The sequence below is a fragment of the Haemorhous mexicanus genome, chromosome 10 (assembly GCF_027477595.1).
Source record: "Haemorhous mexicanus isolate bHaeMex1 chromosome 10, bHaeMex1.pri, whole genome shotgun sequence".
Taxonomy (NCBI): domain Eukaryota; kingdom Metazoa; phylum Chordata; class Aves; order Passeriformes; family Fringillidae; genus Haemorhous; species Haemorhous mexicanus.
Genome location: NC_082350.1, coordinates 15,900,632 through 15,928,375, shown reverse-complemented (window position 1 = coordinate 15,928,375; position 27,744 = coordinate 15,900,632). Strand labels below are relative to the sequence as shown.

At 47.7% G+C, this 27,744-nt stretch overlaps 1 protein-coding gene across 6 annotated transcripts in view; it reads left to right on the top strand.

Moving 5' to 3' along the window:
* The window catches only part of TP63 (tumor protein p63), a 105,541-nt gene extending 79,683 nt beyond the window's left edge, over positions 1-25,858 (top strand). For 3 of the 6 annotated variants that reach the window (XM_059855493.1, XM_059855497.1, XM_059855496.1), the window contains 9 exons: positions 89-204; positions 502-611; positions 857-993; positions 1,996-2,078; positions 3,010-3,146; positions 19,481-19,638; positions 20,533-20,677; positions 21,482-21,575; positions 22,811-25,858. In XM_059855493.1, coding sequence (XP_059711476.1) covers positions 89-204; positions 502-611; positions 857-993; positions 1,996-2,078; positions 3,010-3,146; positions 19,481-19,638; positions 20,533-20,677; positions 21,482-21,575; positions 22,811-23,107 — 1,277 coding nt within the window. In that variant the 3' untranslated portion in view covers positions 23,108-25,858. Of the gene's footprint in view, positions 1-88; positions 205-501; positions 612-856; positions 994-1,995; positions 2,079-3,009; positions 3,147-13,481; positions 17,429-19,480; positions 19,639-20,532; positions 20,678-21,481; positions 21,576-22,810 lie in introns of those variants that run through there. The other 3 variants (XM_059855495.1, XM_059855498.1, XM_059855499.1) reach the window with 3 other exon arrangements.
* Positions 25,859-27,744: the final 1,886 nt, after the last annotated feature.

The window sequence follows — 27,744 nt, the reverse complement described above, 5'->3', positions numbered from 1 at the left end:
GGGGCTACATGCATCTCCCTTGATGGCAGATCTTGCCACCCTGTGCGTGACCTTACTGGACAGTCTCTTGTTTTTTTTCTCTTTGCAGGGCAGATTGCGCCTCCCAGCCACCTGATCAGAGTGGAAGGGAACAGCCATGCCCAGTATGTAGAAGACCCCATCACTGGGAGGCAGAGTGTGCTGGTCCCCTATGAGCCGCCCCAGGTATGCTGTGAGCTCGAGCTGCTGCCATCCTGGCATGCAAGGGTGGGGGGTTGTAACCCTGGTCAAAGGAGTTGGGATCTTGGGCTTTTCCTATCCTTATCACACTGAATCCCTCCTCCCTTTCTGTCAGAAATGAGCTGTGAAACACCCTCCTTATCCCTTTTAAGGAAGCTTTGTATTGGGGGCCTTTTTCATGCTGGTGCACTTGCAGTCCAGCTTGGGAAATGCAAGAGGAGGGCTTGGAAAAAGCAGAGCTTTCCATCCACCATCTCTTCCTCTCCACCTTTGTCTCACCAGGTCGGTACTGAGTTCACCACAGTCTTGTACAACTTCATGTGCAACAGCAGCTGCGTTGGAGGGATGAACCGCCGCCCAATCCTTATCATTGTGACCCTAGAAACCAGAGAGTGAGTTTGCATCATGAGTGTAACCCTTCTGGCTCCTCTTCCACTTAGGACAGCATTCCATATCCTTAGGAACAGTTTATTTCAGGGGGCTATAGGAGATTTTTTAGATCTTTGGAGCTGGGAGTTGCCCAGCACCTGGGAAATCCAGACTGGGAAATGGAAGGTGCAGAGTGTGGTGTGAAGCGGAGAGCTGCTGGCCTGTGTCTGAGATGCCAGCTGATGTTTCTCCTCACCTCTGTTCCCAGTGGGCAGGTCTTGGGCCGCCGGTGTTTCGAAGCCCGTATCTGTGCTTGCCCAGGCCGAGACCGCAAGGCAGACGAGGACAGCATCCGCAAGCAGCAAGTGTCTGACAGCACAAAGAATGGTGATGGTACGAAGCGCCGTAAGTAGCTGCACAGCTGGGCAGATGGCAGAGGGGGCTGTCTCTGGGTGCTTGTGCCACAGGGACAGAGTGGCGCTGTGCATGGGCTTGCAGGCAGGAGGGCATTAGGCATCTGTTCTCCCAGGGTGAATCAGCCTAAAAACTGAGCTGGCGTTCACAAAGCAGTGTTTGACAGTCTGGGTGTGTGGGCTCCCTTGCCGGTGTTAGATTAGCCCTGCCAGTGGTGAGTGGAGGGGGTGTTGATTTGCCACCTTCCAATTGTATGTCTGGAACTCTAACCTTTTGAACCTTTACAGCTTGCTTGGGGTCGTGCTGTTATTCTTTGCTTTATCTAGCCAGTGTTCTGTGCTGTGGCAGGTGTCTTCCAGCCACAGGGATCTAGACTGAGGCCACACACAAACCCTGCTGTGCATTGCAGATCCCCTGGCAAGCAGCCTCTCTGTGCTCTAAAGGGAGCAAAGTCCTCACTGGACATGCAGGATGTGGAAATCCACCTTTGGTTCCCCCTGTACTCAGTGAAGGCAGCAGGCTGAACAATAGGCACAGGTTATGACTGGAGGCAGACTAGAGAGGAGCTTTGTTTTCTCACTGAGTTCTGCTCCCTGCCAGTGGTCTCACCTTCATGGATCACTGATTCACCAACAGCTTGTGAGTCTTGTAATACCAAAACTTTCTGTAATTTTCCTGTAAAGAGCCAGTGCTTGTTCAAAGTGTGGCTTGCCAGGGTTTTGTCATATATCCAGCACTCCTTGGCTGATGTGTTTCCCCAAGTGACATGGCCAGCCAGCATCTGTAATTGTGTCTGCCTTAAAGAGCCAGGAGCTGCAAGGACAGTTCTGCAGTGGCTCAGGCAGAGATCCCTTCAGAGCACTACAGATCTGAGCTGATCGTGCACTTCATATCTCTTGTATCTCTCTTTTTGCCTTCTTCTTTGTATGCTCCTCCCCTCCCTCTCTCCCCCTTTCTTTTTTTAATGGGATGCCTTTGGGGTTTCTCTTCCAGCTTTTCGACAAGGAACTCATGGCATACAGATGACTTCTATCAAAAAAAGACGTTCCCCAGATGATGAGCTCTTGTATTTGCCAGTGAGTTCTCTCTCTTTTTATTTACCCTGTGTTTAGCATCTTTAATGGTGACTTGAGGTTCACCTAGACTTCAGAAATAACTGAGAATGGGGGTGGGGTGTGAAGGAATAATTTTTATTTTCTTTAATTCCATGAACTACTAATTTTAAATACATATTCAAAATAAAAAATATTAAAAATCCCACTAGGTGCTAAGAATGGCTTATGCAAGACATATAAGAGTATCCCAAGGGATCTCTCTGTCCTGGTGGAAACACTGTCTTCAAGATATAACTAGGTTTCCTCCTCTGTCATTTCTGGGTCTGTGGCACATGGCCTTTCTCTAGAAAGTTGATAGGTGGATGCTTCTGTGGCTTTTTATGTGTATTGCAATTGTAATGCAGTGATAGAAGTGAAATATGCTGTATTAAGTACAGACTTGGAAAGGGCAAGAAATATCTCTAATTGGCCATTTAGCTCCTTCCCATGAGCCATGTTTAGTTGCTTAAATCACAAGTCATGGTGTGCTTGGAGAAGAAGGGAGAGCCAAACCCAGCTCCCAAATTTATGTGCTGTCTTTTCTGAGGGCATATAAGATTCAGTATCAGTTCTGCTTACATCTGAGGCAAGTAAAGACATTTTCTGTCTAAATAGGTTGGATCAGAATGTTGCTTTTGGCTGGCATAGATTCACACTGAGCCATATGACAACCCCAAGATGTTCATCAGCCTGCAGTGTGAGATTATCACTCTTCAGCATTTTTTGCTGCACCTCTAGAACAAAGCTAGCATTTTGGTGTGAGCATGCTGTATAAACAGATTATTTGCATCCTGATTTGGTTGTTTACTTGACATTTTGAAGGCTTCCTAAGGTGACTATCAATAAGGTCTGTAAATGCAGTCCTTTAAAGCTTTTCTTTCCCCCCAATCCTTGTCCTTTTCCTGTGACCCAGGTGAGGGGACGGGAGACATACGAAATGCTGCTGAAGATCAAAGAGTCCCTGGAGCTGATGCAGTTCCTTCCCCAGCACACGATTGAGACCTACAGGCAGCAGCAGCAGCAGCAGCACCAGCACTTGCTCCAGAAGCAGTGAGTACCAGTGTGCTTGCAGTGTCAGTGCAGTGGGGAGAGAGGAGAGAGACACAGAAGGCTTCTGCACAAGTGTTCACAGGGACACGGCGCTCAGTTGGGGGCTGAGCAATGGAACAAAGCAGTCCTGCTTCCCCCAGTGCACGTCCTGACTGCTGGCAAGGTCCCTCTCTAGTCTTTCATCCCACATATTTCAACTTCTGGCCTTAGAGGGTGAATGAGGATGGGCTCAGTGCCTCATTTGGCTTCCAGCCAGAGCCCAAGGCAGAGCCATTGACAGCCTGTGGTCAGAAACCTGCTGCATGTGCCCATCGCAGCTGGGGGTGGATGCACTCTTGACCCATTGCTCCATGGGAATGGCAGCAAACATGAACCATCTCCAGTGCCTTCTCCAGGGCATCCATCTGACCACCTTGCTAAGAGTGTCTAGAGCTGGGACTGTGAGCACGAGCTCAGCTGAGTGCTTGCACCCCACTGCAGTGCTTTGGAGGGCTGGTGTTTCAGTGGTACAACAACACTTCAGGTTGTTCAGCTGTAAAGCACGCAGCTGAAAGTCGAGAGCAAAGCTGAAACACGAAAGATTTCCTTTGCAGCTAGTGGGCACTTCAGGAAAAGATTCTATACACGCTTCTGAAGTATTGTCACAAACTGCACTTTGCCAGATGACTCTTCACATTGCTTGTGAGAAATTTTCCATCCTTTCTGAACTCAGCTGGCAGGGATTGCTCTGGGTGCTGTGAGTGTGAGGAGGATGGGGAAAAGAAAGGCCAAATAGGTGTCTGGGTTCCCAAAGCTTTGCAGTCAGAGGCTTGGGCAGAGAATGACTTCCCAGACTGCAGTAAGCAGTGTCATTGATGGGCATTGCTTCACCTGCTGTCTCGGGTGACAGCAAGTGGCCCCGGGCTGTAGGTGGCTGCCAGCGGCAGTGCTCGGGATCTCGTGTCAGGAGGCTGTGGGTATAACTCATTCCTCTGCAGAGGTTAGCGTGGGGCCAAGGCACCACATAAGTCCCACTTGAGCCTGTAGGGATTTATTTCAGTGCCTTGGCCTTGTCTCAGGACTTCTGCAATACCACAGCTTTCTGCCAGATCTCTGCATGTGTTCACATTTCGGCCTGTGTGTTTTTAGTGTCAGCTGGAGTCTTGTGGAGGTGTGAGAAAAGGCTTCTGCCAAAACGTCTGGAGCATCCAGGGGCTCTGGACTCTTTTTTTTGGGGGCACTTAAAAATCTCATTACTATTTACTTTTATCAGTCATCTGCACTGCTTGTGTATACTATAGCTTGTATTTACTAGCTCCTAGGCATTGTGGCATTTGTGTGCTCTACTGCTTGTCTTCAAAGCTTCACCTGAACCACAGCCATTTCATCTGAGAAATGGTTTTGTAAGCAGAAATGGACAGCAGCAGATGAGAGCTTTCCCTTGGTGCTGACAGTTGGCTTTGACATAATTACTTTTTTCATTCTTTCTGTATCAGTAGAATAGGTTCCTGGCAAATGAGGTTGGTATTTGTGTTACCTTTAAGACCAGCCTGTAGAAGTTCAGCCATTTAATTTAATGAAACTTCTTTTGGCATGTCTCCTGGCACTTTTCCAGTTATATACTCATTTCTCTCAGTTGCTGAGGGTGCTCGTGCAGGGGAGAAATATTAAGAGCTTTAAAGGGTGCCAGGAGCATGGAGAAAAATAACTTCTAGTATTTGTCCAGAGCTGCTGCAGTTGTCTCTGTCCACACCCTGCCATCGAGCAGTGTCCTCTGTGCTGAAATGAATATTCAGGCAACAGTTTCTTGGGTGCACTTTGGGTTTTGGTGCTTTTTCCCCTATAGTCCATGGTATGACTTTAGTATCTGAAGGAATGTGTTCAGGGCAAAAGGATGTTTAGACTGAAAAGACTCTAAGATGCAATTGCACCCTGAAGGAGGAGCTTCAGGTCTCAATGTGAGTGTGGGGAGAGGAGCTGCTTTGTAGGGAATGGTTTGGAAAAGAGCAGCCTTGCATGAGAGCAGGTTGCTGGGAGATGTCTTGCCACTGCTTCCTGCTAGACTCAGGAGCACAGGAACTCCTTTTTGAGTCTGTTTTGGCCTTTCACTTTGTATGCAGGGATGTATTTAAAGTTTGGGTCTCAGTTCACCTTTAGTTTAATGCACATGTGAAAAGTGGGAGCTGGGAAGGTGTGTATGCTGTGACCAAGGTGGAATGTGCTGCAAGCTGTGGGTACTAGCAGGGCTTGGTGGGAATGGAATGTTTGAAAGTTGCCTTTGGTTCTTCCTTCTCAAAATGGAGCAGCATCCACATGTGCTCCAGAATCACACCTTGGTGGAGGAACTGCTGGATTTTTCAGTTTACTTTTTGGGGCAGTGGTTAACATAGAGAAGCTATCTAGGTGTGTGGAAAGAGTTTTCCCTGTCACTCCTTGTCTTGGTTTGGATAAGACAGGTGCCTGCTAAAGAAGGCAGGAGCTTCCCCTGAAATGGAGAATGCAAACCCTCCCCACCCCTCCAAATTGCTATGAATTTTAAATTAAGGGGCTCTCAGGCAAAAAAAAATACGGGAGCAGGAAATAACAGTTCTTTAATAGGGAAGGGGGGAAAAACCATAAAATGATAAAATAAAAACAATGCAGTACACTAAAATGACAGAGTCAGAACTCAACCTGACACCCTGTTGGTCAGGGTGCTGGCAGCAGTCCAGTTGGAAAAGTGGCTGCAGTCCTCCTGAGGTGTCAGGTGTGGTTCTGTTGGAGCAGGGGGTCCTGTAGAAAAAGGGTGATTCTTCCTCCGCAGATCCGTGGAAGAAGAAGCAGCTGCTGTTCCTCTGGTGAATCCAGTGGAGAAGCTGTGCTGGTGTGTCAGAATCTCCTGATTATATCTGGATAGCAATGCTCGGCTCCTCCCTCTGGGCGGAGCATCTCACAATGGGATGTTACAGTTCTTATCAGCCATGCAGTGACATTCAATAGCCTCTTATCACGGGATGCCCCCTGCTGAGGGAGGAGTGATTGTGATCTCACAGGGAGAGAGATAAGGGGAAATTGCCCACTTAACACCTAGACAACTGCCATACAGATGGTAATAGAATACATCCTGCCTTGCAATCCAGAACATAATCCACCCCTTATTCTATTTCCATCTGCATCACAATGAATCCTTACACACAGTTCTCACTTAAGACTAGGTTTCCCTGTGGTACACAACGGCTTTCTCCATCTTTCTGCATTACCCACCAAGTGTAACCAGGTCCTTGAGCAAAAACAATTCCACGGATGGGTTTGTCTTTGCCTGAGGTGGGAGTAATCCAAACAGTCTTTCCTAAAATACCTTTCATGTGTACAACAGGGACTTTATCTCCATCTACAGTGTGCAGGGGTTCAGACTGGGCAGGACCAGCTCGATTGATAGACCCTCTGGTGTTGACCATCCAGGTGGCCTTTGCTAAGTTCATCTCCCAATTTCTAAAAGTCCCCCCACCAAGTGCCTTCAGGGTAGTCTTGAGTAGTCCATTGCACCGTTCAACTTTCCCGGCAGCTGGTGCATGGTAGGGGATATGGTATATCCATTCAATACCATGTTCCCTGGCCCAGGTGTTGATAAGGCCGTTCTTGAAATGGGTCCCATTGTCCGACTCAATTCTCTCAGGGGTTCCATGTCTCCACAGCACTTGCTTTTCCAGGCCCAGGATGGTGTTCCGGGCAGTGGCGTGAGGCATAGGGTGGGTCTCCAACCATCCCGTGGTGGCTTCCACCATGGTCAGCACGTAGCGCTTGCCTTGGCGTGTCTGGGGCAGTGTGATGTAGTCGATCTGCCAGGCCTCCCCATACTTGTACTTGGACCACCGCCCACCATACCACAGGGGCTTCACTCTCTTGGCGTGCTTGATGGCAGCACACGTTTCACAGTCATGGATAACCTGAGAAATACTGTCTTTGGTTAAATCCACCCCTCGGTCTCGTGCCCACCTATAGGTGGCATCTCTACCTTGATGACCTGAGGCATCGTGGGCCCATCGAGCTAGGAACAACTCCCCCTTATGTTGCCAATCTAAGTCTATCTTCGACACCTCTATTTTTGCTGCCTGATCTACCTGTTCGTTGTTTCGATGTTCCTCATTAGCCCGGCTCTTGGGGATGTGGGCATCTACGTGGCGGACTTTCACAGGTAGGTTCTCCAACCGAGCGGCAATTTCTTTCCATTCCTCAGCAGCCCAGATTGGTTTTCCCTTACGCTGCCAGTTGGCCTTTTTCCACCTTTCCAGCCAGCCCCACAGAGCATTGGCTACCATCCACGAATCAGTATAAAGATAGAGCCTTGGCCATTTCTCTCTCTCAGCAATGTCCAGGGCTAGCTGAACAGCTTTGAGTTCAGCAAGTTGACTTGATCCACCTTCTCCTTCGATAGCCTGAGCAACCTGTCGTGTGGGACTCCATACGGCTGCTTTCCACTTCCGGTTCAACCCTACGATGCGACAGGAACCGTCAGTGAAAAGAGCGTAGCGTGTTTCCTCTGCTGGGAGTTGGTTGTATGGTGGAGCTTCTTCGGCACGTGTTACTTGCTCTTGTTCCTCTTCATCAGAAAGACCAAAATCTTCACCTTCCGGCCAGTTTGTAATTATCTCTAAAATCCCAGGGCGATTCAGGTTTCCAATACGGGTGCGCTGTGTGATGAGGGCAATCCATTTACTCCATGTAGCATCAGTGGCATGGTGGGTGGTGGGAGCCTTTCCTTTGAACATCCACCCCAGCACCGGTAGTCGGGGTGCCAGGAGGAGTTGTGCTTCCGTGCCAATCACCTCTGAGGCAGCTTGAACTCCTTCGTAGGCAGCCAAGATTTCCTTTTCTGTGGGAGTGTAATTGGCTTCGGACCCTCTGAAGCTTCGACTCCAGAATCCCAGTGGTCGGCCTCGAGTCTCCCCAGGCACCTTCTGCCAAAGGCTCCAGGACAAACCATGGTTCCCGGCTGCAGAGTAGAGTACGTTCTTTACCTCTGGTCCCATCCTGACTGGGCCAAGGGCAACAGCATGAGCAATTTCTTGCTTAATCTGGGCAAAAGCTTGTTGCTGCTCAGGGCCCCAGTGGAACTCGTTCTTCTTGCGGGTGACCAGGTAAAGAGGGCTCACGATCTGACTGTACTCGGGAATGTGCATCCTCCAAAACCCTATGGCACCCAGGAAAGCTTGTGTTTCCTTCTTGCTAGTTGGTGGAGACATCGCGGTGATCTTGTTGATGACCTCAATGGGAATCTGACGCCGTCCATCTTGCCACTTTACTCCCAGGAACTGGATCTCTCGAGCAGGTCCCTTGACTTTGTTCTTCTTGATGGCGCAACCGGCTTCTAGCAGAATCTGGATGATTTTCTTTCCTTTCTCAAATACTTCCACTGCCGTGTTCCCCCACACAATGATGTCATCGATGTATTGCAGATGTTCTGGGGCCTCACCCTTTTCCAGTGCAGTCTGGATCAGTCCATGGCAGATGGTGGGGCTGTGCTTCCACCCCTGGGGCAGTCGGTTCCAGGTGTACTGCACGCCCCTCCAGGTGAAAGCAAACTGAGGCCTGCACTCTGCTGCCAGAGGAATGGAGAAAAACGCGTTAGCAATGTCAATGGTGGCATACCACTTTGCTGCCTTGGACTCCAGCTCGTACTGGAGTTCCAGCATGTCTGGCACAGCAGCGCTCAGTGGTGGAGTCACTTCATTCAAGCCACGATAGTCCACAGTCAATCTCCATTCTTTGTCAGACTTGCGCACAGGCCAGATGGGACTGTTAAAGGGTGAGTGAGTCTTGCTGACCACCCCTTGGCTCTCCAGCTCACGGATCATTTTGTGGATGGGGATCACGGCGTCTCGATTCGTCCGATACTGCCGGCGGTGCACCGTCGAGGTGGCGATTGGCACTCGTTGCTCTTCCACATTCAAGAGTCCTACTGCGGATGGGTTTTCTGACAGTCCAGGCAAGGTGTTCAACTGCTTAATGTTCTCTGCCTCTACAGCAGCTATGCCAAAAGCCCATCTGAGTCCTTTTGGGTCTTTGTAATAGCCATTCCGGAGGAAGTCTATGCCTAGAATACATGGGGCCTCTGGGCCAGTCACAATAGGATGTTTCTTCCAGTCTTTCCCAGTCAGGCTCATCTCAGCTTCCAAAAGGGTCAATTGCTGTGATCCCCCCGTCACCCCTGCAATGGAAACAGGTTCGGCCCCCACATGTCCCGATGGTATCAGGGTACACTGTGCACCAGTATCCACTAAAGCATCGTACCTTTGTGGTTCTGATGTGCCAGGCCATCGGATCCACACCGTCCAGAAAATCCGATTTTCCCGTGCCTCTCCCTGGCTAGAGGCAGGGCCCCCCTAACCCTGGTTATTATTTCTTCCCTGGGCATACATGGTAGAGGTACCCTCAAGGGGATCTGACGGATCATACTTTCATAATTTCTAAGTTTGTTTGCCACAGAACCCACTGTCTCTCGGTTGGTATCAGCATTGATCGTTGCAATGAAAGTGGTGTATTGAGATGGCCCCAGATTTGCCAGACTCCACAGCATCTGCCCTGTGCACCTGACCTGGTCGGGGTCATTATCATGCTGTCCATCTCTCCCAAAGAGTACCTCCAATACTGCCACTTCCCTCAGCTGTTGGATCCCTTCCTCAAGAGTCTTCCAGCGCATTCTGTGGTGCTGCTCCTGCATTCTTTCCCTGTGGACAAATCTCTCTCTGACACTTGTTAAAAGCCGCTCCCAGAGGGAAAGGGACCCTGGCTCCCTTACAAAAATCTGATTGATACCGGAGTCCTGAGTTAAGGGTCCCAGATTCCTTGCCTCACCACCATCCAGTTGCACACCTGTACCCATAAGGTCCCAGACCCGAAGTAGCCAGGTTGTATAAGCCTCACGTCCCCGTCGTACAATGTCTTTGTGTAGATTACGGAGACTTTCGTAAGTCAGGGACTCGGTGATGATTGCAACCTCTGGCTCCCCTGTGGGTTGTGAGGGCCCTCCCCTATCTGGGTGCTCTGCTTTTGTTTTAGATCTCCTTGTTTCTACAGGGGCAACTGCTGCTGGCTGTGACTGCCTCTGCAGTTCAGCTGGAACCTGGACAGTTGTAACATCTGTGGGTTCTGCTGCTGCACTATTAGATTCTCTCTCTTCAAAGCAGGGGGAGGGCTCTGCACCAGCTGGGGAAGTGTACTCCTTCAGGATCTGGCCTATCTCACGCATCTCCTTCACCAGACCCCCCACCCAATCTGGGTAGTTCACATCTGGCACGGGCTGTGGGGTAGGAGTAGGCTCTGGGGCAACAGCATCCCTGGACTCTGGTGGCGTGTTAGGTTCTGATGCAGGTGTCAGGGTAGTTATCCAGGTTAGTCTCTCTCTCTCTCTAAATGCTAAATAGAACAGGCCTATCAGCAACACCAGCCACTGTATGATATCATTAATGTTTAGATTGGATCTGAACCCTTCAAAAACTGGTGGGGTGGACCCAAAGAGGTGATTAAAGGGTTGGGAGAAAATTTCCCCTGGTGTAATTTCCTTACAGCAGGTGCCATTATTAAAGTAACCCCAAAAACACATAGTTAAGGTGTGATAGCTGTGAATCCATGTGCCTGCCTTCCAGAGGAAGTTAAAAATCCATGAATTCCTCACCTTATTCACCCATAAAACAAACCGGATAATAGCCACAGTAGCCTTGGTTATAGGACCCATGTTAAGATAAGGGCCTACAAATGGGAGAAATACAGCCATGATCACGTGCCACCCAAACCAGGGTAAACTGGACCACATGGTGTCACTTGATGAGGTTTGTATAGCCACACAAAAATTAGATTACTCAAGAACTGTTATTCCCTTTTTGTTTATTTGCCCTCGAGCCCCACGTTGGGCGCCAAAAAATCTGTCTTGGTTTGGATAAGACAGGTGCCTGCTAAAGAAGGCAGGAGCTTCCCCTGAAATGGAGAATGCAAACCCTCCCCACCCCTCCAAATTGCTATGAATTTTAAATTAAGGGGCTCTCAGGCAAAAAAAAATACGGGAGCAGGAAATAACAGTTCTTTAATAGGGAAGGGGGGAAAAACCATAAAATGATAAAATAAAAACAATGCAGTACACTAAAATGACAGAGTCAGAACTCAACCTGACACCCTGTTGGTCAGGGTGCTGGCAGCAGTCCAGTTGGAAAAGTGGCTGCAGTCCTCCTGAGGTGTCAGGTGTGGTTCTGTTGGAGCAGGGGGTCCTGTAGAAAAAGGGTGATTCTTCCTCCGCAGATCCGTGGAAGAAGAAGCAGCTGCTGTTCCTCTGGTGAATCCAGTGGAGAAGCTGTGCTGGTGTGTCAGAATCTCCTGATTATATCTGGATAGCAATGCTCGGCTCCTCCCTCTGGGCGGAGCATCTCACAATGGGATGTTACAGTTCTTATCAGCCATGCAGTGACATTCAATAGCCTCTTATCACGGGATGCCCCCTGCTGAGGGAGGAGTGATTGTGATCTCACAGGGAGAGAGATAAGGGGAAATTGCCCACTTAACACCTAGACAACTGCCATACAGATGGTAATAGAATACATCCTGCCTTGCAATCCAGAACACTCCTACAACATGGAAAGCTTCATCTTTTTTGAAGAGTAGGAAAGTAAGGTTGAGATGATCATGGTGAAAGATAGATAGTTTTAAAAATCTGTCATTTTGGAAAGCAACTGTATAATGGCTCTCATGCACATACAGACCAGCATTGCATTTGACAGGCCAGCAGATGCAGCAGTCTGACTGTTCTGGAATGGGAAGGACAAATCTGGTGACAATCAGCATTCTTGTGTCCCACTAGATGACCAAAATACTGCAATGCTCCACATTGTGCCAGACCACAGTATTTCTCTGTCTCATCTCCTCTCTCTGCTTGCTCCTTTGTGCATGGTTTTCTCTTATTTACTGTTATGCCAAATACCTTCATGATCATAGGTGGAAGTTGTTGGGTTTTTTCCTTTCAGTTTCTATTCTTCCTCTTTTGCTGTCAAATCCTGGGGCCCTTACTTGAACTGCAGCACACACATTTATTTAGAAGAGTTGATAGTCTGCTACCACTTGTGTAAAACATAGATTTGCCAGATGATTACTGCTGCAAGAAAGATCAGAGGAGGCTCATGCTTGGCTAAGGGAATGTTTCCTTATTACCCTGCTGTGAAATGTGTTTACCATCAATATTCCCACAGAGCTACCTGCACAGTCTTTAAGGGTTTCCTTAGGAAACACTTTTTCATGTAGTGGGTTTCACTCTGCTGAGCACTCTTTTCAAAGCTATCTTTATTTCAGTTTCCTACAGCAGAGAATCACAGAATATTTCAAGTTGGAAGAGACCCATAAAGTTCATAAGGAACACCCAGCCCAACTCCTCCCATTGAAAGATTTTCACAACGTCTTCCAATGGCTACCAAGAAGGGGGCTCTTAGATCCAAGTGGGATCTTGTACCCCAGCAAAGATTTCTTTCCTATCAGCAGGGCTGCAGCTAGGAGCCCACTGGTTGCCTTTCAGGCTAGTGAGCAGCACAACTCATTATCCAAATGAGAAGGAATTAACCTCATTAGTGATCTGTGACAGAACTGAGCTATCCAATGCCTGGAGTGCTCCAGCTGAGCTGCAAGGATCCTCCTGGTGCTTGCTGTTGTGGGAGGGGGGCTGGTGGGGAAGGCATTCTTGTACCTTCACCACATTAATCTCAATTTTGGTGTGAAAGCTAACAGTGGATTTTGCATGATTTAGTTTGGTTTTGTAGTGCTGCGCTTGCATGTGAACTCCAGGCACCTGGATAGTGTTCTCACTACAGAATGGCCAAGATGGAAGGAACCAGGTAGAAGTGCGCTATGGGCTCTGAGGATACAGTGTCCTCTGCATCAGCTGGTGGCCCCAGGGACCCCTCAGCTTTTCAAAGGAGAGTAGTTGAGCTGTAACTTCTCTAGCACCAGTTTCTGGGTTTGAAGTGATTGTAGTTAGAAATTGAGTCAGTGGAAGCTGCTACTCCTTTTCCTCTTTGTTGAGTGCTTTTATTCCTCCTAGGTTTGTCACTGGAAACATTATCAGGGCCTTATTTGTACCCATGAGACTAGGACAGCATCAGGTTTCTCGCTCAGCTGGTTGTTTTCCCTTCCTTGCCAAGCACTCGCTTGTGCCTGGGGCTTTCCAGCTTCCTGAATCTCCCTGTTACATACCCTCACTGTAGGTGCTAAGACATTTGCTTTTTCCCTCTTTGAAAGCCCATACTGTGATCATGAAGGTGGAAAGTAACTGTTTCTCTCTTAGTGGCTGGCAAAGGGTCCTGTACATTCATCTTTTTCTTTTCTCTGGTTCCTTCTTTACAGTCTCCTTTCGGCCTGCTTCAGGAGTGAACTCATGGACTCAAGGAGAGACCCTCCCAAACAGACTGATGCCATCCTAAAACATTCCAGTCCCCCAAACCCATCAGTATATCCGTAAACCGAGCTGGCAGGGTCACTTTGCCCAGCTGGCAGGACTAGGAACAGTGGGACAAATACACAGCCTGATAGCAGCAGAGTGAATAGTGAGAGTAAACTTCTGAAGGGACTCAAACCTTGCAAAAACAACAGACACTTGTACAGACCTCTTAGCTGTAACCCATAGCATTGCGAGGCTGGGAACCACGATGTCGTCTGTCTTGGTGTAACTTTTCTCCCCTTGGTGTAACATTTTTGTAATGTGTTAATACCATTTCTTCTTACTTCTGTATTTGTGAAACTCGGCAGGGTTTCTCTGAGCAGGTCTCAATTTTAAAATGCCTTTTGTCTTGTTCAAGTTAAAAAATGTGTCCATGGACTGGGGAGATGGAAGCAGAGGATATGTGTTTAAATGGTCTGTGATGGTCAATTTGGCCTGTTTCAGTGCTGGTCATGCAGTATCAGTGTAAGTAGCTGATGTATTTTGTACTGCTGGACAGGGAGAGGTAATTATTATATGAACTGGCACTGCTAAGAAATCCTTTTTTTTTCCTGCAGAAAAGCCCTCGACTTTGGCATCATGAGTTGTTTCCACTTATTTCCAGCCCTAAAGGGTCTGATGTAAAAGTACTTCAGAATTGTAAGGAAGGCCATGTGACTTTGACTTTGCAGCAGCTCTGCTGACTTTGATCCAGATTTATTGGACTTGGGAGTTCCTCCAGACTCTGTGGGCTCTATCCAAGTGGTGGGCTGAACTGCACAAGTTGAGTGTGTGGTAGAGTTGTAATGATATCCATGTGTGCCCAGCATCCCTTTGCAGCCCAGGGTGTAAAAGGTAGAGTGTCCAAAACTCCCTAGTGCCCTAGCTGTGAAAAGGGGTTGGAGCTAGCCCCTCTCCTTACAGACGTTCAGCCCTAACATTTTCATCAACCCTCTTATCTTTTGCCCCATCTCACCAAGCCTCTTAGTTCAAAGGAAAGCAGTGTCATCACATGTTGCAGTTGACTCAGCCAAGTGGCCTCAGGCCATGTCCACCTTGCCCATTATTCCTGCAACCAGAGGGTCTGCTAATTGTGTCTGAAGTGCTTCTGGGTTTAGCAGTTCCTGCACAAAAGACTTTTTCTCAGCAAGGACTTGTAAATTCTCACCCTGCTTTTATCAAACTCTGTCTCTGGGAAAAAAGCCAGATGCAGTTGGAGAAGACTCTTATCTCTGACCATCACATCATGTGCTTCCAGCAGCAGAGCAGGGATCTGAGCAGGTGATGACTCGTACCAACCTCTCCTTTGGGAGCCATATCCCATCTCTGGCTATCTCTAATGTCTTAGCAAGACTTGCTCTTCCATAGCAGTATGGAGGAGGGCTGATGGAAAAGAGCCCCCAAAACTGGGGTTAAGTCTATAAATAACAACTAATTAAGGACTAGAAGTGCCTATTTCATATAGTTGCAGCTCTACCATTGCTCCTTGAGTAAAGCTAATTAAAATCAAGTGCCTTGCTACCTTGCCTGGAAATTCCAGGAAGTTCTTTGAGATCACAAAGCAGGTCACTATTGTTCTGTGCCTTTTTATTTGGGAAAAGAAAGGCAATGTGATTCTTTTCCCTGTGAGAGGTGGGAACCTGAACTGTAAATGCAGCCCAGACATAGGATTATGTTTGGCACTGTTTTCTGTTCTTCCAGTGAAGGTTTATTCCTGGATTTTTGTATTTTCTGCTTCTGGGTGGCAATATGGAAGTACTGTCACAGGGAAATCCTGATCTGTATTTAGAGCACTGCTCCTGAACCTGTTCACCAGCAAGTTTGAGGAGGCATCCACAGCCTGCACTGGAAGATTCCAATTCATCATTTGGTTTGGCCTCTAGGAAATGCTTTGTACTGTAATGAGCAATACAGTATCCCAGACTTCCACTGAACAAGAATGTAAATTATTTGGATCCTATTGTTTTCTGGAAAGCCTTTCTGATTTGTCCCACTTGGCTGTAAATGGATGATGATTGTGATGCTGATCTTAGTGGTGACTTGATTTGCTTTCCAACTACCAGGTGGTTGTATTAGAAGGTGCTATTCTTTTTTTCTTTTATCAAATACCTGGAGCTGAAAGCAATTTGAGTTGCTCTGTAGTCTGTCCTCTGCAGATAAAATGAAAACTTTATCCCAGGTGTCTTTTCATTGCTTCTTTGCCATCTCTGTGTCTTCAGGAAAATGAGCCTTTTCCTTTCAAGGAATAACCAAGTGGACTAACTGGGCCTTATCAGGTACTCAAGGTTATATCAGTCTGTGTCAACTGCTTGATATATATCCACTCCCTGTATTACAGCTCCATTCCCTGGAGAGCAGATTGCATCCATGGCCTGCCTTGAGAAATTCCCATACCTGAAATCTAAGAGGAGTCATTATTGCCACTCTTGCCCTGTGCTGTAGTTCCTGTCTGCCCAGTAACTGCTGGAGCTCCTCCTTTCCCTGCTCCCAGTGAGGTACCAAGCCTTCAAACCACTGGAGTGATTGAAAAGATGCGCTGTTATTTTCTTTAGAATAGAAACGTTTTGGGATGGGGGGAATAAGGGCATCTCTCAGCTTTTAAGTGTCCTGCTGCTTCATGGGCCTTCGAAGCAGATGAATGGAACTGAGAAGCATCTGTGTCACTTGTGTGCCCTTATTAGACTACATCAGTGACACCCCAGTGTTACACAGCCCTGTGGGAAGCCTTGCTTTAAAAACCATTGTCCATGAGCGCTCTGGCCTTGTGTGAACCTGGGATGTGATCCTTACTGTGGCTGTTGAAAGAGAGGGCAGACACAGAACTGGACAGCTCTGATTCTGCTTGTGTGTCTCTGCACTGACTGGCTCTGGGTCTGCAGGAACAGCAAACTGCCAGCACAGGGGCTTTCGTGAAATCTTAAACTCTGAGCCTGATCTGCCCAATTGCATTTAATGAAGCTTTGATGTCATGTAAGGCTGTTTACATGGCTGTGTGCTCCTCTAGCCAACCAAGGACTCTGGGCTGCTCAGTTGTTGGTGTGTACCAGCAGTTTGCTGCCTCTGCTGAAGGGCTGGTATCCAGTGAGCTGGGAAAATGTAGAGTTATACGAGGCTGTGAACTGAACTTTGTTCATATATGGGTCAAGAAAGTTCCTTCCTGACCTCTTGAGATGATCAGTATATGCCTTGAAGCATGAGCGACTGATTGCCCTCATATGAGCTTGCATAACTACAGATGTTATTTGCTAAATAATTACATAGCCTCTTGAAGAGAGAAAACTCAGTTGCAGAATGTGACTCAGTGCCTTTTGTATCAGACTGTTCCAAGAAGTATAATAGTCACTTAATTGAAGCCCTTATACCTTGATATTAAAATGCATTTCATTGGCATTGATATCAAAGAAATGTTAATGCTCTGACTTCTTTCTTGAGACCTAGTAAGTAAAATTTTAATGAAAATCACTGTGCATGACATTCTTATATCTGTTTTTAAAAATGCAGGAAAAAAAGCAATATATTTTAAATGGGTCCTCAAACACCATGTAGTCCTTGTGCTTCATACCAAAAACATTTTCTTGTGTTTCTAAGGCTCTTGCTATATTGATGTGTGACATTAATTTTCAATAAAATTTTGCATCTTGGTTTATCTTGAGATTTCTCTTTGGCTAGATGGCCTTGTAAACATCTGCTCATGTGATGGAATAGCTTAGTTGAAACTAGTGTGGGTACAAAGAAAAATGCTTTTGTTTTCTGTTTTACTCCCTTGAACTTGATGATGTTAATCTTGACTCTATGAGTATGAATGAGATAAGCATGAAGTCCCTAAGCTATGTGTTAAAGTATGCCTTTGTTTTCTAAAGTGTTTTCTAAAGTTTTGGGCTGGCTTGTGTTTGATTGCTTTTTGTTTTTCTTTTACCTGCAAGTGTTTTGTAGTCTCCTAATTAGCTTTGCTGAGATCACTGTTGGTGGTGGAAAGGGCAAAGATAGGCCTACTGCTGACCTCAAACAGTACAACTCGGTGTCCTTTGGGAAGCCTTTGTTGATTTAATTTGGAATTTTGCTGTGTTCATTGACCTCCTCGCTTGTAGATCATGCAGATTTTGCCTTAAGAGACTCTTCAGGTGTGTGTTAATTTCAGCTGAAGCTTAAGATAAGTGCCTGAACCCATGAAGTAGAAATACTCATTGGTCCTAATTCCAGAAGACTTTTAGGCTAAGGGCGGTGTCAACTTGACTTGAATTTCATGGCTGGCCTCAACTTTCATAATTGGGGAATTGAAATGTCAGATCTGAATCTTTCCCTTCACTCTGAAAAGTCAGGTCTGAACTTCATGGCTCAGTTTCACTTCCCCTTGGGAGCTGCTGCCATTGTTAATATTAATTTGTGAAGCTTCTTGTGCTTTCCACTTCCTTGAGTCTGTGAAGTTTGCTGGATCTTGTCCTGCATCTTCACTGCCAAAGGACAGTTCACACCCTTCTGCACCTCCTGTAATTGTGTAATTAGGTAACATTTCTTCAGGGCCTTAGATACTCTAGCCTGTTAGGATAGATATTTTCTCCACCCAACACTGCAAGTCTTGAAAGTGCAGGAAGCTGGAGACGATGTAATTGTGTGGAACTTGACCTTGAATGCTGAAGGTTTTAATAAATTGTCTAGGAATAAGCCTTTTCTTTCCTTTTACACTTTGCTTATTTGGAGTAATAATTATTTTATTTGCATAGAAGAGAAGCCAGTTCCCAGGAATTGGTGTAACCAGTTATACCCAGATGGGAACAAGTTTCCCAATGGGAAATGAGATGGGAATGTGCCCTTGGACGCTCACCATGGGGTCAGTGTGATAGGAGTGCTGGGCTCTGTGGCGAGCTGGATGACCTCTGCTCTGCAGGGTGACCACAGCTTCAGGGTACTTGTGCCTGGGGAGCAGGCACATTTCCCAGACCTTTGCCCAGTCGTACAAATGCCCCAGGTGTCAGAGAGAGAAAAACCTGCTCCCTTGTGGCATGGCAGTGCTATGCCAATTGTGCTGTTGGAGCAGCTTTAATGATAATTTTCTGCATGTCCCACATAGTACCCCACTCTAGATGGGATGCCACAGCTGTAACTCGAGCTGGGAGCTGGGCTGCCATTCAGAAGCAGCCCAGTCTTGGCAGTCTGGGTCACTTACATGGCAGGATTACAGCTGGGACCCTCAGGCTGGGCAGCAGGGAGTCTGGTAAGCCTCTCTGACCCACTCCATCAGTATGCTGGATGGACTTGAGGGAGGCTAGTGCTGTTGTCAGGTGGTAGCAGGAACTCAATCCTCTTTGCAAGCAGCCTGCAGGGTTTGGATACTAGGTTTGCATTAACACCAGCAAAAGCTTTCTGTTGGCATCCCATGCAGCTCTGACCACCTCAGTAGTGGTCCCTGAAGTGCATGGAATCTGCCTTCAGCAAGGAGCCTCTGGCTGTTATAACTAGGAATCTTGGAAAAAACAAGGTGATAAGCATAACCCAATCTGAAAACTGTTTCTGCAGTCAGGTTTCAGAGGCATTTAGGATGGCTTGAGATGGTTTCCTCAGTTCTTGTTCCTATGAAAAAGTTTTTTACTACAAGGAGAGTTTAAATACTCTTTAAAAATATTCTTCAGATCTTGGCACATGTTTGCTGGCATTCCATATATTCTTTTCAACTGAAAAACTTGCATAGACACTTCTCCTTAAATGAAAGGTTTCAACCAAAAATTAAGCTGTCCTTTTTTTGGTATTTCACTTTTTTAAAGTGCTGAGAATATCTGGGAAACCTCTTATTTACTGTTGACTCATTCTCCAAGGATCTTTCTCTGTCATGATGATATGGTTTCAGTGATTTCCCTGGCCATGTAGCCAGGTGCACACTCTCAACAACCAGCTGCTGTGATCCCTGTCCTAACATCTGCTTGGTTTGCAGGACCTCCATGCAGTCGCAGTCCTCCTATGGCTCCAACTCTCCACCTCTCAGCAAAATGAACAGCATGAACAAGCTGCCCTCGGTCAGCCAGCTCATCAACCCCCAGCAGCGCAACGCCCTGACCCCAACCACCATCCCCGACAGCATGGGAACCAACAGTAAGAAACTCTTATTCCTTCTTCTCCTGTTGCCTGCGTGCTCCCTGCTAGTCTGGACAAGGATACTTGGCATCTGTACATGGCTAGTGTTAAGCTGGAGAGCCTGGAGTCATTTGCTGTAAACCTGCGGAGCCAAATAAATATTGCTCGCTGGTGTGCCACAGGGCAAGGCTTCAGCATCCTGCTCAGAGCCTCACAGGGTGATCAGAGCTGCTTCTTGCTGCAGATTTAGCTGGCTGCAGTGTCCTCTGGCTTTTGAGACTTGTTTCTTCTTCCTTTCCCAGCAGAGGAGATGCAAATGTTGGCAGCATTTTTTCCCTCGGTTCAGTTAAGATAGTTCTTCATTTTAAAGGAAACGTCTCGCAGTTCTGTTCCTCCTGACTGCTGCTGTGTGCTCAGCAGCCCTGTAAATCCAGGATGACAGACATGGTTCTAGGGCTGAGTTTTGTTGGGGCTTTTTTGGTTGGTGTTTTGTTTTTTAATTTATTTCAAAACAGCTGGACTCTTGCCCACACCTGTTGCTGAGCCCCTTCTGGTGCTCTTGCTGTCTCTGAAAACAAAGCTGTTTGGCTGCTGTATTAGGTTACTCTGCTGGCTCTGTCCTGTTCCGCTCCTGTGGCAGGGCAAGCCAGGGTTTCTATCCAGCCTGTCTGGGAGGGAAGGTGATGGGACAGTGGCACTTTCTCCTGTGAGGGGAGAGCTCCAGAAGGACTGTCTGTCATCTGGTACTTGGCCCTGCCTGAAACTTCTCTTGAGCTCGCCCTGTGCAGGGTTTTACAGGGAATTTCAGGCTGCTTCAGCTGTGGGTGCTGTCCTTGGGTGCTGTGCTGGGGGCAAAGCCAGGGTCTGGGCATGCCTGGGTAACAATGTGCTCCTCCTTCTTCTCTCCTCCAGTTCCCATGATGGGCACCCACATGGCCATGACCGGTGACATGAATGGCCTCAGCCCCACGCAGGCGCTGCCTCCTCCCCTCTCCATGCCTTCAACGTCCCACTGCACCCCCCCTCCTCCATACCCCTCAGACTGCAGCATCGTCAGGTGAGCGGGAGCAGGCTGCCCGGCACGCTGCCCACACCAAGGCAGCAGAGCCCTTGGGTCTGGAGCCTGAATGATCCTGGAGCACCGGATCCCACTGGGCTCTTGGCACCCTCTGGGCACCGAGCCTCAAATCCCCACCTCTGAGCAGCTGAGAGAAACAGGGATGTTAGGACTGCGAGAAAGCTGAGGGATGCAGCATCTGTTGGACTGGTGGAGTTTGAGGGTGCCCGGCTGTCTTGCAAACATCTCTTGTTTTCCTTTTTTTTCCCCTCTGGCCCCTTGACAAGCCATGGCTGGGGTCAGAAGCCCCTCTGCCCTTTGTGAGGTCAAACCAGTTGAAAGATGCTGCCCGTAAATGAGGAATCCTATATGCTAGGGAAGAATGTGCTGATTGGCAGTGCATGATGTGTCTGAGCCCTAGACCCCATGCCTTGCTGAAGCCCTGTGTGCATGCACAGGTTGCCGTGGGCTCAGCCACCTTCTGGGTGACGTGACCCAGCAGGAGGGTCTGTGTGAGCCCTCCTGCCTCAGGACCCAGGCTATGCAGCACCAGCTCTTGACTTAGGCAAGATGCTGCCATGAGGGCTGTCTGCTGGGTGCTGAGCTGAGGGACTCCCTCGTTTGTTTGATGTGGCAGCGATGTGGCTTGCTGGCCGGGGATGTCTTGGAGGAGGTCAAGCCAAGGGTGAAAGCTTTGTTTCCTGTTGCTGCAGATTGGCTGAGTGTTTGGTTTTTCTGTGGTTTGGGCTGTTGCAGCCAGGGTGATCCTATTTTCTCTCTCCTTCCTTCCTTCCTCCTCTGCAGCTTCTTAGCGAGGTTGGGCTGCTCATCCTGTGTGGATTATTTCACGACCCAGGGGCTGACCACCATCTATCAGATTGAGCATTACTCCATGGATGTAAGTAACTCCTCACTGTTTCCTTTGTTTGCGCTCTTGGCCCTGCTTTAGGAACAGGTCAGAAATCCAGACTGAGTATACTTTATTTTTACATGATTAGTTTGATTTAAGGCTGTTGCACATAGGGATGTTGTGAGGTGAAGAAAGGCTGGACTTGGGGCCAGCACTGTAACTGCCTTGCCTGGCATAGAGAAAGAGTGTCTCCCCTTCCCCAGCTCTGTCTGTCTGAGCCCCTGAAGTGGCCCCAGCCCACGCGCCTGTTAATTCTGCAAGGCTTGGTTTCAGTTTACATCTCACTCGCCTGCAGACAAGTAGGCTCTCCAGAAGTGGTCTGCAATTTTCCCTCCCTGCTTCTGTTTTCTGGCCTTACCTTAATCATCCTCCCTTGCCACTGGCATCTCATCCCTGTTTGTTGTTTTCACTTTTTTACTCTTGCATGGCTTTTGCTGCAGGGTTGCTGCTTCCTCTCCAAGGCCGTTGGTCTCTTCTGAGCTGGCTGTCCCATTTTTTTTCCCCGAGACTGTGGTGGTGCTTTTGCTCCATAGCATGGGCTGCCTTCCTTGCTGCTGCTCTAATTAGAAAAGCTGACCCAAATTAACTGAAGTTGGTGGCTAATTTTTTCAGAAGCTAATACTGTGTATCCCAGAGTTTAGGTAATGCAACCCTCATGTTTTGCACCAGAAATTACGGGGCCTCAAAGTACAGGTTTTCTAAGGCTATGTGTCTTTTACTAAATTTGGTTATGTTTAAGTAATTAAGACAGTTCCTGTAGAGTCACACCCAGAGCTCTGGATACTGGAGCTCAGGCTTGCATTCTGAAACCCTTTGGCAGGCTTTGTAATTACCATGGACATTTTTAAGGCCATTGACCTTCAGCAGCCCAGCATCCCCCACCACTGACAGCCAGCAGATCTACCTGAGGTTGTCTTGGAGGCCTTGCAGTGCAGTTAAGCTTCTAGCTGTAGGTCACCATGTCTTATGCATGAACAAGTGTTTTGCGCAACTTAAAATAGACTTTGTGCCTTCAAAACAGGCCATTGCTGCCTCATGGCCACACGTGCCTGTTCCAGAGTGAGCCACCACTTTCAGGAACAGTGGTTTGTCTTATGCTGCGCATTGTGCCCACCTGGATTTTAGCAGCTGTGGTGTCTCTAGGTGGCCCAGAGGCTGTGTTCACTCCTAGAGCCCAGCTTGCCCTGGGACTCCCCTGCTAAGCCCTGCACTTTGCCTTGCAGGATCTGGTGAGCCTCAAGATCCCGGAGCAGTTCCGCCATGCCATCTGGAAGGGCATCCTGGACCACCGGCAGCTCCATGACTTCTCCTCCCCTCCCCACCTGCTGCGCACCCCCAGCGGCGCCTCCACGGTGAGCGTGGGCTCGAGCGAGACGCGCGGGGAGCGCGTCATCGACGCCGTGCGCTTCACGCTGCGCCAGACCATCTCCTTCCCGCCCCGCGACGAGTGGAACGACTTCAACTTCGACATGGACGCCCGGCGCAACAAACAGCAACGCATCAAAGAGGAGGGGGAGTGAGACCCGCGGGCCCCCCTCCACCCCGCCCCGGCCACGAACTGCTCAGCCCTTCATTTGTTTTCCTTCTGCTTGGTACTGCACCCCCGGACGGAGGGCAGAGGGAACCTTCTTGCTCACTCCTGCTAGGTCATGCCCTGGGTGCTGTCTAGGTCGTGCTCCTGGACTGCAACCTCCACCCCAGCTCTTGCAAGGGGAAGAGCTGAGCAAAGGGGGAAGGTGGGTGGTATTTCCTTGAATACCATTGACCTTCTTGAGAAGGCCAACGTGTTTTGTGTTTTCCTTTGGGGAGAGGGCTTCTTTTCTTGACTTTTGAATCCTCACACAAACCTTGTGGGTGCCCTGATCTGAAATACATTTCTCTCACCCAGCTATCCCACTTTGTAAAGCAGGAAGGTTGAAATAAAATTCTAAAAAGCCTAAAAAAACACCCCAAAACCCTGGGAAAAAAAAAAAAAACCCGAGCATCCAAACGTACTGCAGCAACGAAACCAAATGCAAAAAACCCAAAGCAACCCAACTCCGAACTGACAGTTAATCTGAAAAATAAATGGGAATCAGTCTGCTGAACACTGCACTTAAACAGCCTCTTCCCGTGGAGCTGAGTGCTCTGTTCATGTGTAATATTCTCCAGCGGAGACAGCACATGCACTTTGCTGGGCAGGCCAGCACTGACAGCACCTGCATCCTACTTTTGCCTTGTCCGTCGACTTCTCTGGAAAAACCGAGCTGGCTGTGTCTCCTCATTTTGGGTATGCATTCATATGTATGTCCTGGTTTGCCTCTTTCAGGCTTGGAAGTGTAAATAAAACTGCTGGTCACTCTTGAATTGTCCCCACCTGACCTTTAACCATACATTGTAATCCTGTACATATAACCATATGCCGTGATACTAGTGACATTTAAGCTATAGAATTAGGCTTTGCCACACATGCAGCCTGCCTAGTTTAGCATAAGGATTTGCCCACCTAGCCTCCAGTTAAATGGAGGAGTGAGAGCTGCACACCAGTTTGTAGGACTTCAGCTACCCTAAACTAAGACTACCTTTTGTTTGGACCATGCTAGATTACTTGGGAGGAAGCCAGACTTGTCTTTAGATATATCTGTAAATGGGATGGATTGTGTTTGTTGCTATAGGTTAAGTGACAAGCAAATAGAAGAATAACCATAAGATGTCTTAAAACAAAGATAATTGCTGGGAATTATTATTGTTGTGATCGCAATAAGCCATGTTTACATGAGAAATTGATTTTTCTCTGTTTTTTTCTTTACTGCTTCTACCACAGTTGTGTTCTGAGGCATTTCCTCTGACTGCCAGTGGTCCTGTGGACGAATAACTGAATAATGTCTTTTCACATTTTTATTAGCCAAAGTACTGATACTCAAAGGTACACAACCCAAGCTGAGGAGCAAAGCTCTGCACAGCTGCTTTCAAGTTGGCTTGTTCTTTTTAACAGTTAGCCTGACTTTTTCTTTTTTTTGCTGGGGAAAGATGAAAAAAGCAGCTTAAATGCCTTGTTATCCTACCTTACTACAGCTGAATATTCCTGTTTCAATGCAGTGGCTGTTTGTGGGCCCTGCTCTGTGCCACGTATTTCATTTGAGTACAGTATGGTTAGTGTCCTCCATCTGTCTGTTGTCCCAGATCTGTGTTGCATTCAAAGACTGCCTTTTGGTGGCTCTGCAAGCCCGTTTCAGTTAGCTATAAATGGTAATGCCAGATGGTTATGCTGTCAAGTTTGTATATAAATATTTTTTGTATGTGTAATTTTTTGTTTTCCTACAGTGCCTCCTGATCAGTTTTATTTCTTCTTGGGCGACTGGGTCTGATGGAACCACAATTAAATGTTGTTTGTTTTTCTGTTTTTTAATTATTATTTTTATGCGGAAGGGGTACAGTTACAAATCATGTAACAAACAGCCAGTCACTGCATGAATATATTTGTATTTTTCATACTGAGATTACTGTGTTACTTTGCAGTTGAGGGGGGAGTGAGCATCTACTGAAAGCCTGTTGTGGTATCATTTTATTTTGTAACACTTCAAAGAGCAGTGTCCTAGATTTCAAAGTATTTAACATGCTCAGTGTGAGAACTTACTATAGCTCTTTATTTTTTTCTATATGCACCAAACATGAGAGTCGTTCTGCTCTTGACTGATGCAATGATTAATTCAGCAGGGCAGCATTAGTGTGGGGAAAGAGTTAGAGCAGATACTTTATAAATCCCTGGAGGTGAATTAGGCTGTGCTCTTATCACCTCCAAGGTTTTGCATCTCTATTGTGTAGTCCTTCTGAGCTGCTTCAGTATTGTACATACATTGATGCAAAAGACACTGTCATTTTAGGATCTAGGGAGCTTCTGACTTTAAAGGTTAATGCAATTAATGCTGTGCCCAGGATCGGTACAAGAACGTCAGTATCTGCTTTTCACCTCAGCAGGGAGATGGAGCTTTTCTGCTGCATCACTATGATTAAAATATATGCTGTGAAAACCGTTCTACTGTATGCCACCATGGAGGCAACTGCTGTATAACTGGAATCTTTAAGTGAGTTTGAACTGCTGTAGCTTTTGCCCTCCCCTGTAGAGCTGTGATTTTGTTTTGTTTTGATGGATCAAAGTGTTATGGCTTAATGGAGCTGAGAATCTGCCAATGCTTGTAGCAATGACCATGTTACCTGCACCAAGGCGCCTCTGTGTTTTTGAACACCTTGTTGTTGAAGTGAATGAAAATAAAAGCCAGAACTGAAAATGACACTGAATTCACAAGCAACTTCTTTTCCTCCCTGTGCGCCTTCTTGGAAATGTCCTCCTCCGAACAGCTGGGACTTAGTGTCACCTTTGCCTGTGGGTGCAGTTTTCTGTCCCCACAGAATCTGTGTCTTGAGCGTGTGGTCCAAAGTGCCATCACAGATTCATCTGCTGCCTCTCTGACAGATGCAGCAGGTCAGCTCCCTAAGCCTCTTGCTGAACTGTGAGGTTTTCAGCCTTTGCCATGGCTCTTTTTTGGCCTTTCATCAGATTTATGTATTTTTTTTTCTGAGCAGGGCACCAGTTAGTGCTCCACATTCCATGTCCTGCTGGAGGGAGAGAGTGTGTGCTTGGCGCAGGCAGTGTCAGTGCTGACCTTTGATGGGAAATAGCCTTACACCAAAGGCTTTGTGCATCACTCTAGGCATCCTAGCAAAGCCTTTCTTCTCCTTTGCATCTCAGTTTTTCTTCCAAGGATTTGTAGAAACAGGTCAGAGCTGGTGGGGTGGTTGTCCTGAAGGGGATGGGAGTGGAGTCCCCTCCATCAGCTGGGGGCTTCATCCTGTCCATGGACCACATTAACATCCCAGCTTTATCAGTGGTTTCTGACAGTGACCCCACAGCTGTCTTACAGTTTTTATGGGTTACGGTTGGGGGACGATGCTTAGGAATGGGGAGAACGGAAAGAAAACCCCTCAAAGGTCTTAAAAGAAGAGGATGCCCCGGCCTCCCTTGGGAGCTGATTTAATTGGGGTAGGGAATGCCTGCCTGATTTCTTTGCTTCTGATTGCTGTTGCGTTTCCTGAATTATTAGAGAAGTAGTTGACTCCAGATATCAATATCCAGAGGTAACAGCACCCATGTTGTACTCTGGCAGAATGAAAGAATGTGGTATTAAAAATTAGTATGTTGGTCTCAAAAGAGAGAAGTGTTACTAGAACAGATGTGAGAATTTGCTGTTTCAGCTGATGGATTCTGCCTCTAGATGAGTGCATTGGATCGTGTAAAACAAGATTTCAGTTTCCATTGAACAGGTTCAAATATGGTTGTCACTTTTGACTGCTGTGATCCACTGCTGAAGTGGGGAACTTCTACATTGCTTAGGTTACAGCAAGGCTTTCAGTGCTCAGGAATCCCAAGCTGCTGCTCTCCCTTTTGCCCTCCACCCATACCCACTGGAATTTTGTCTTTGGATATTGGGATGCTTCACAGGCAAGCACGAAGTTTTCAGGGCAGGGATCCACAGCTTCCAGCTGTGTTTTGCAAGCCTGGGTGGACCTCTGAAGACGTGCATACCCTACTCTGCTGTTAGTCCTAAGTGTGCTGAAGATAGCAGTCCCTTGGAATGAAGCTTACCCGGACACAACAAAACTTGGCAAGTGTCTGAGTGGAGCCTGTGGAGGGTGTCTTGCTCATCGTGTTCTTCCTGTCCGTGTGCCTTAGCAAACCCCCTTCCTGATGGCACAGCAGCTGCCTGTGCCGTGGGGGAAGGTCCTTGCAGGACTTGGCCTCCCACTCTGCCTCTTCCCAAGTTGTTTCTGCATGGGAAAGCCATGTGGGCAGCCCAGCCCTGCACCGAGTCAGAGCTTGGGCTGTTTGCCCTTCTGATTTACTGAGCTATGGAATGTGTACCTCGTGTCATTTGCTGGGTGGGGGTTGGTGGGGAGCCATGGCAGGCCCTGCAGGGCTGCCCTGCCTGGCCCCTGTGGGCTGTGCCTGTGCTGAGCCTGTGCCACAGAGGTTTGGCAAACAGCTCTCTCTGCCTGCCAGGCTCCAGCTGGTGGTTTCTGGGTCCTGAGTTGTTTTGCCTCTCTGTGACCCATGGCAGAATTGTCTACCTGGGCACATAGCAGAAGGTGGAGGCTGGAGTTTTGGAGCCTTATTGTTGAT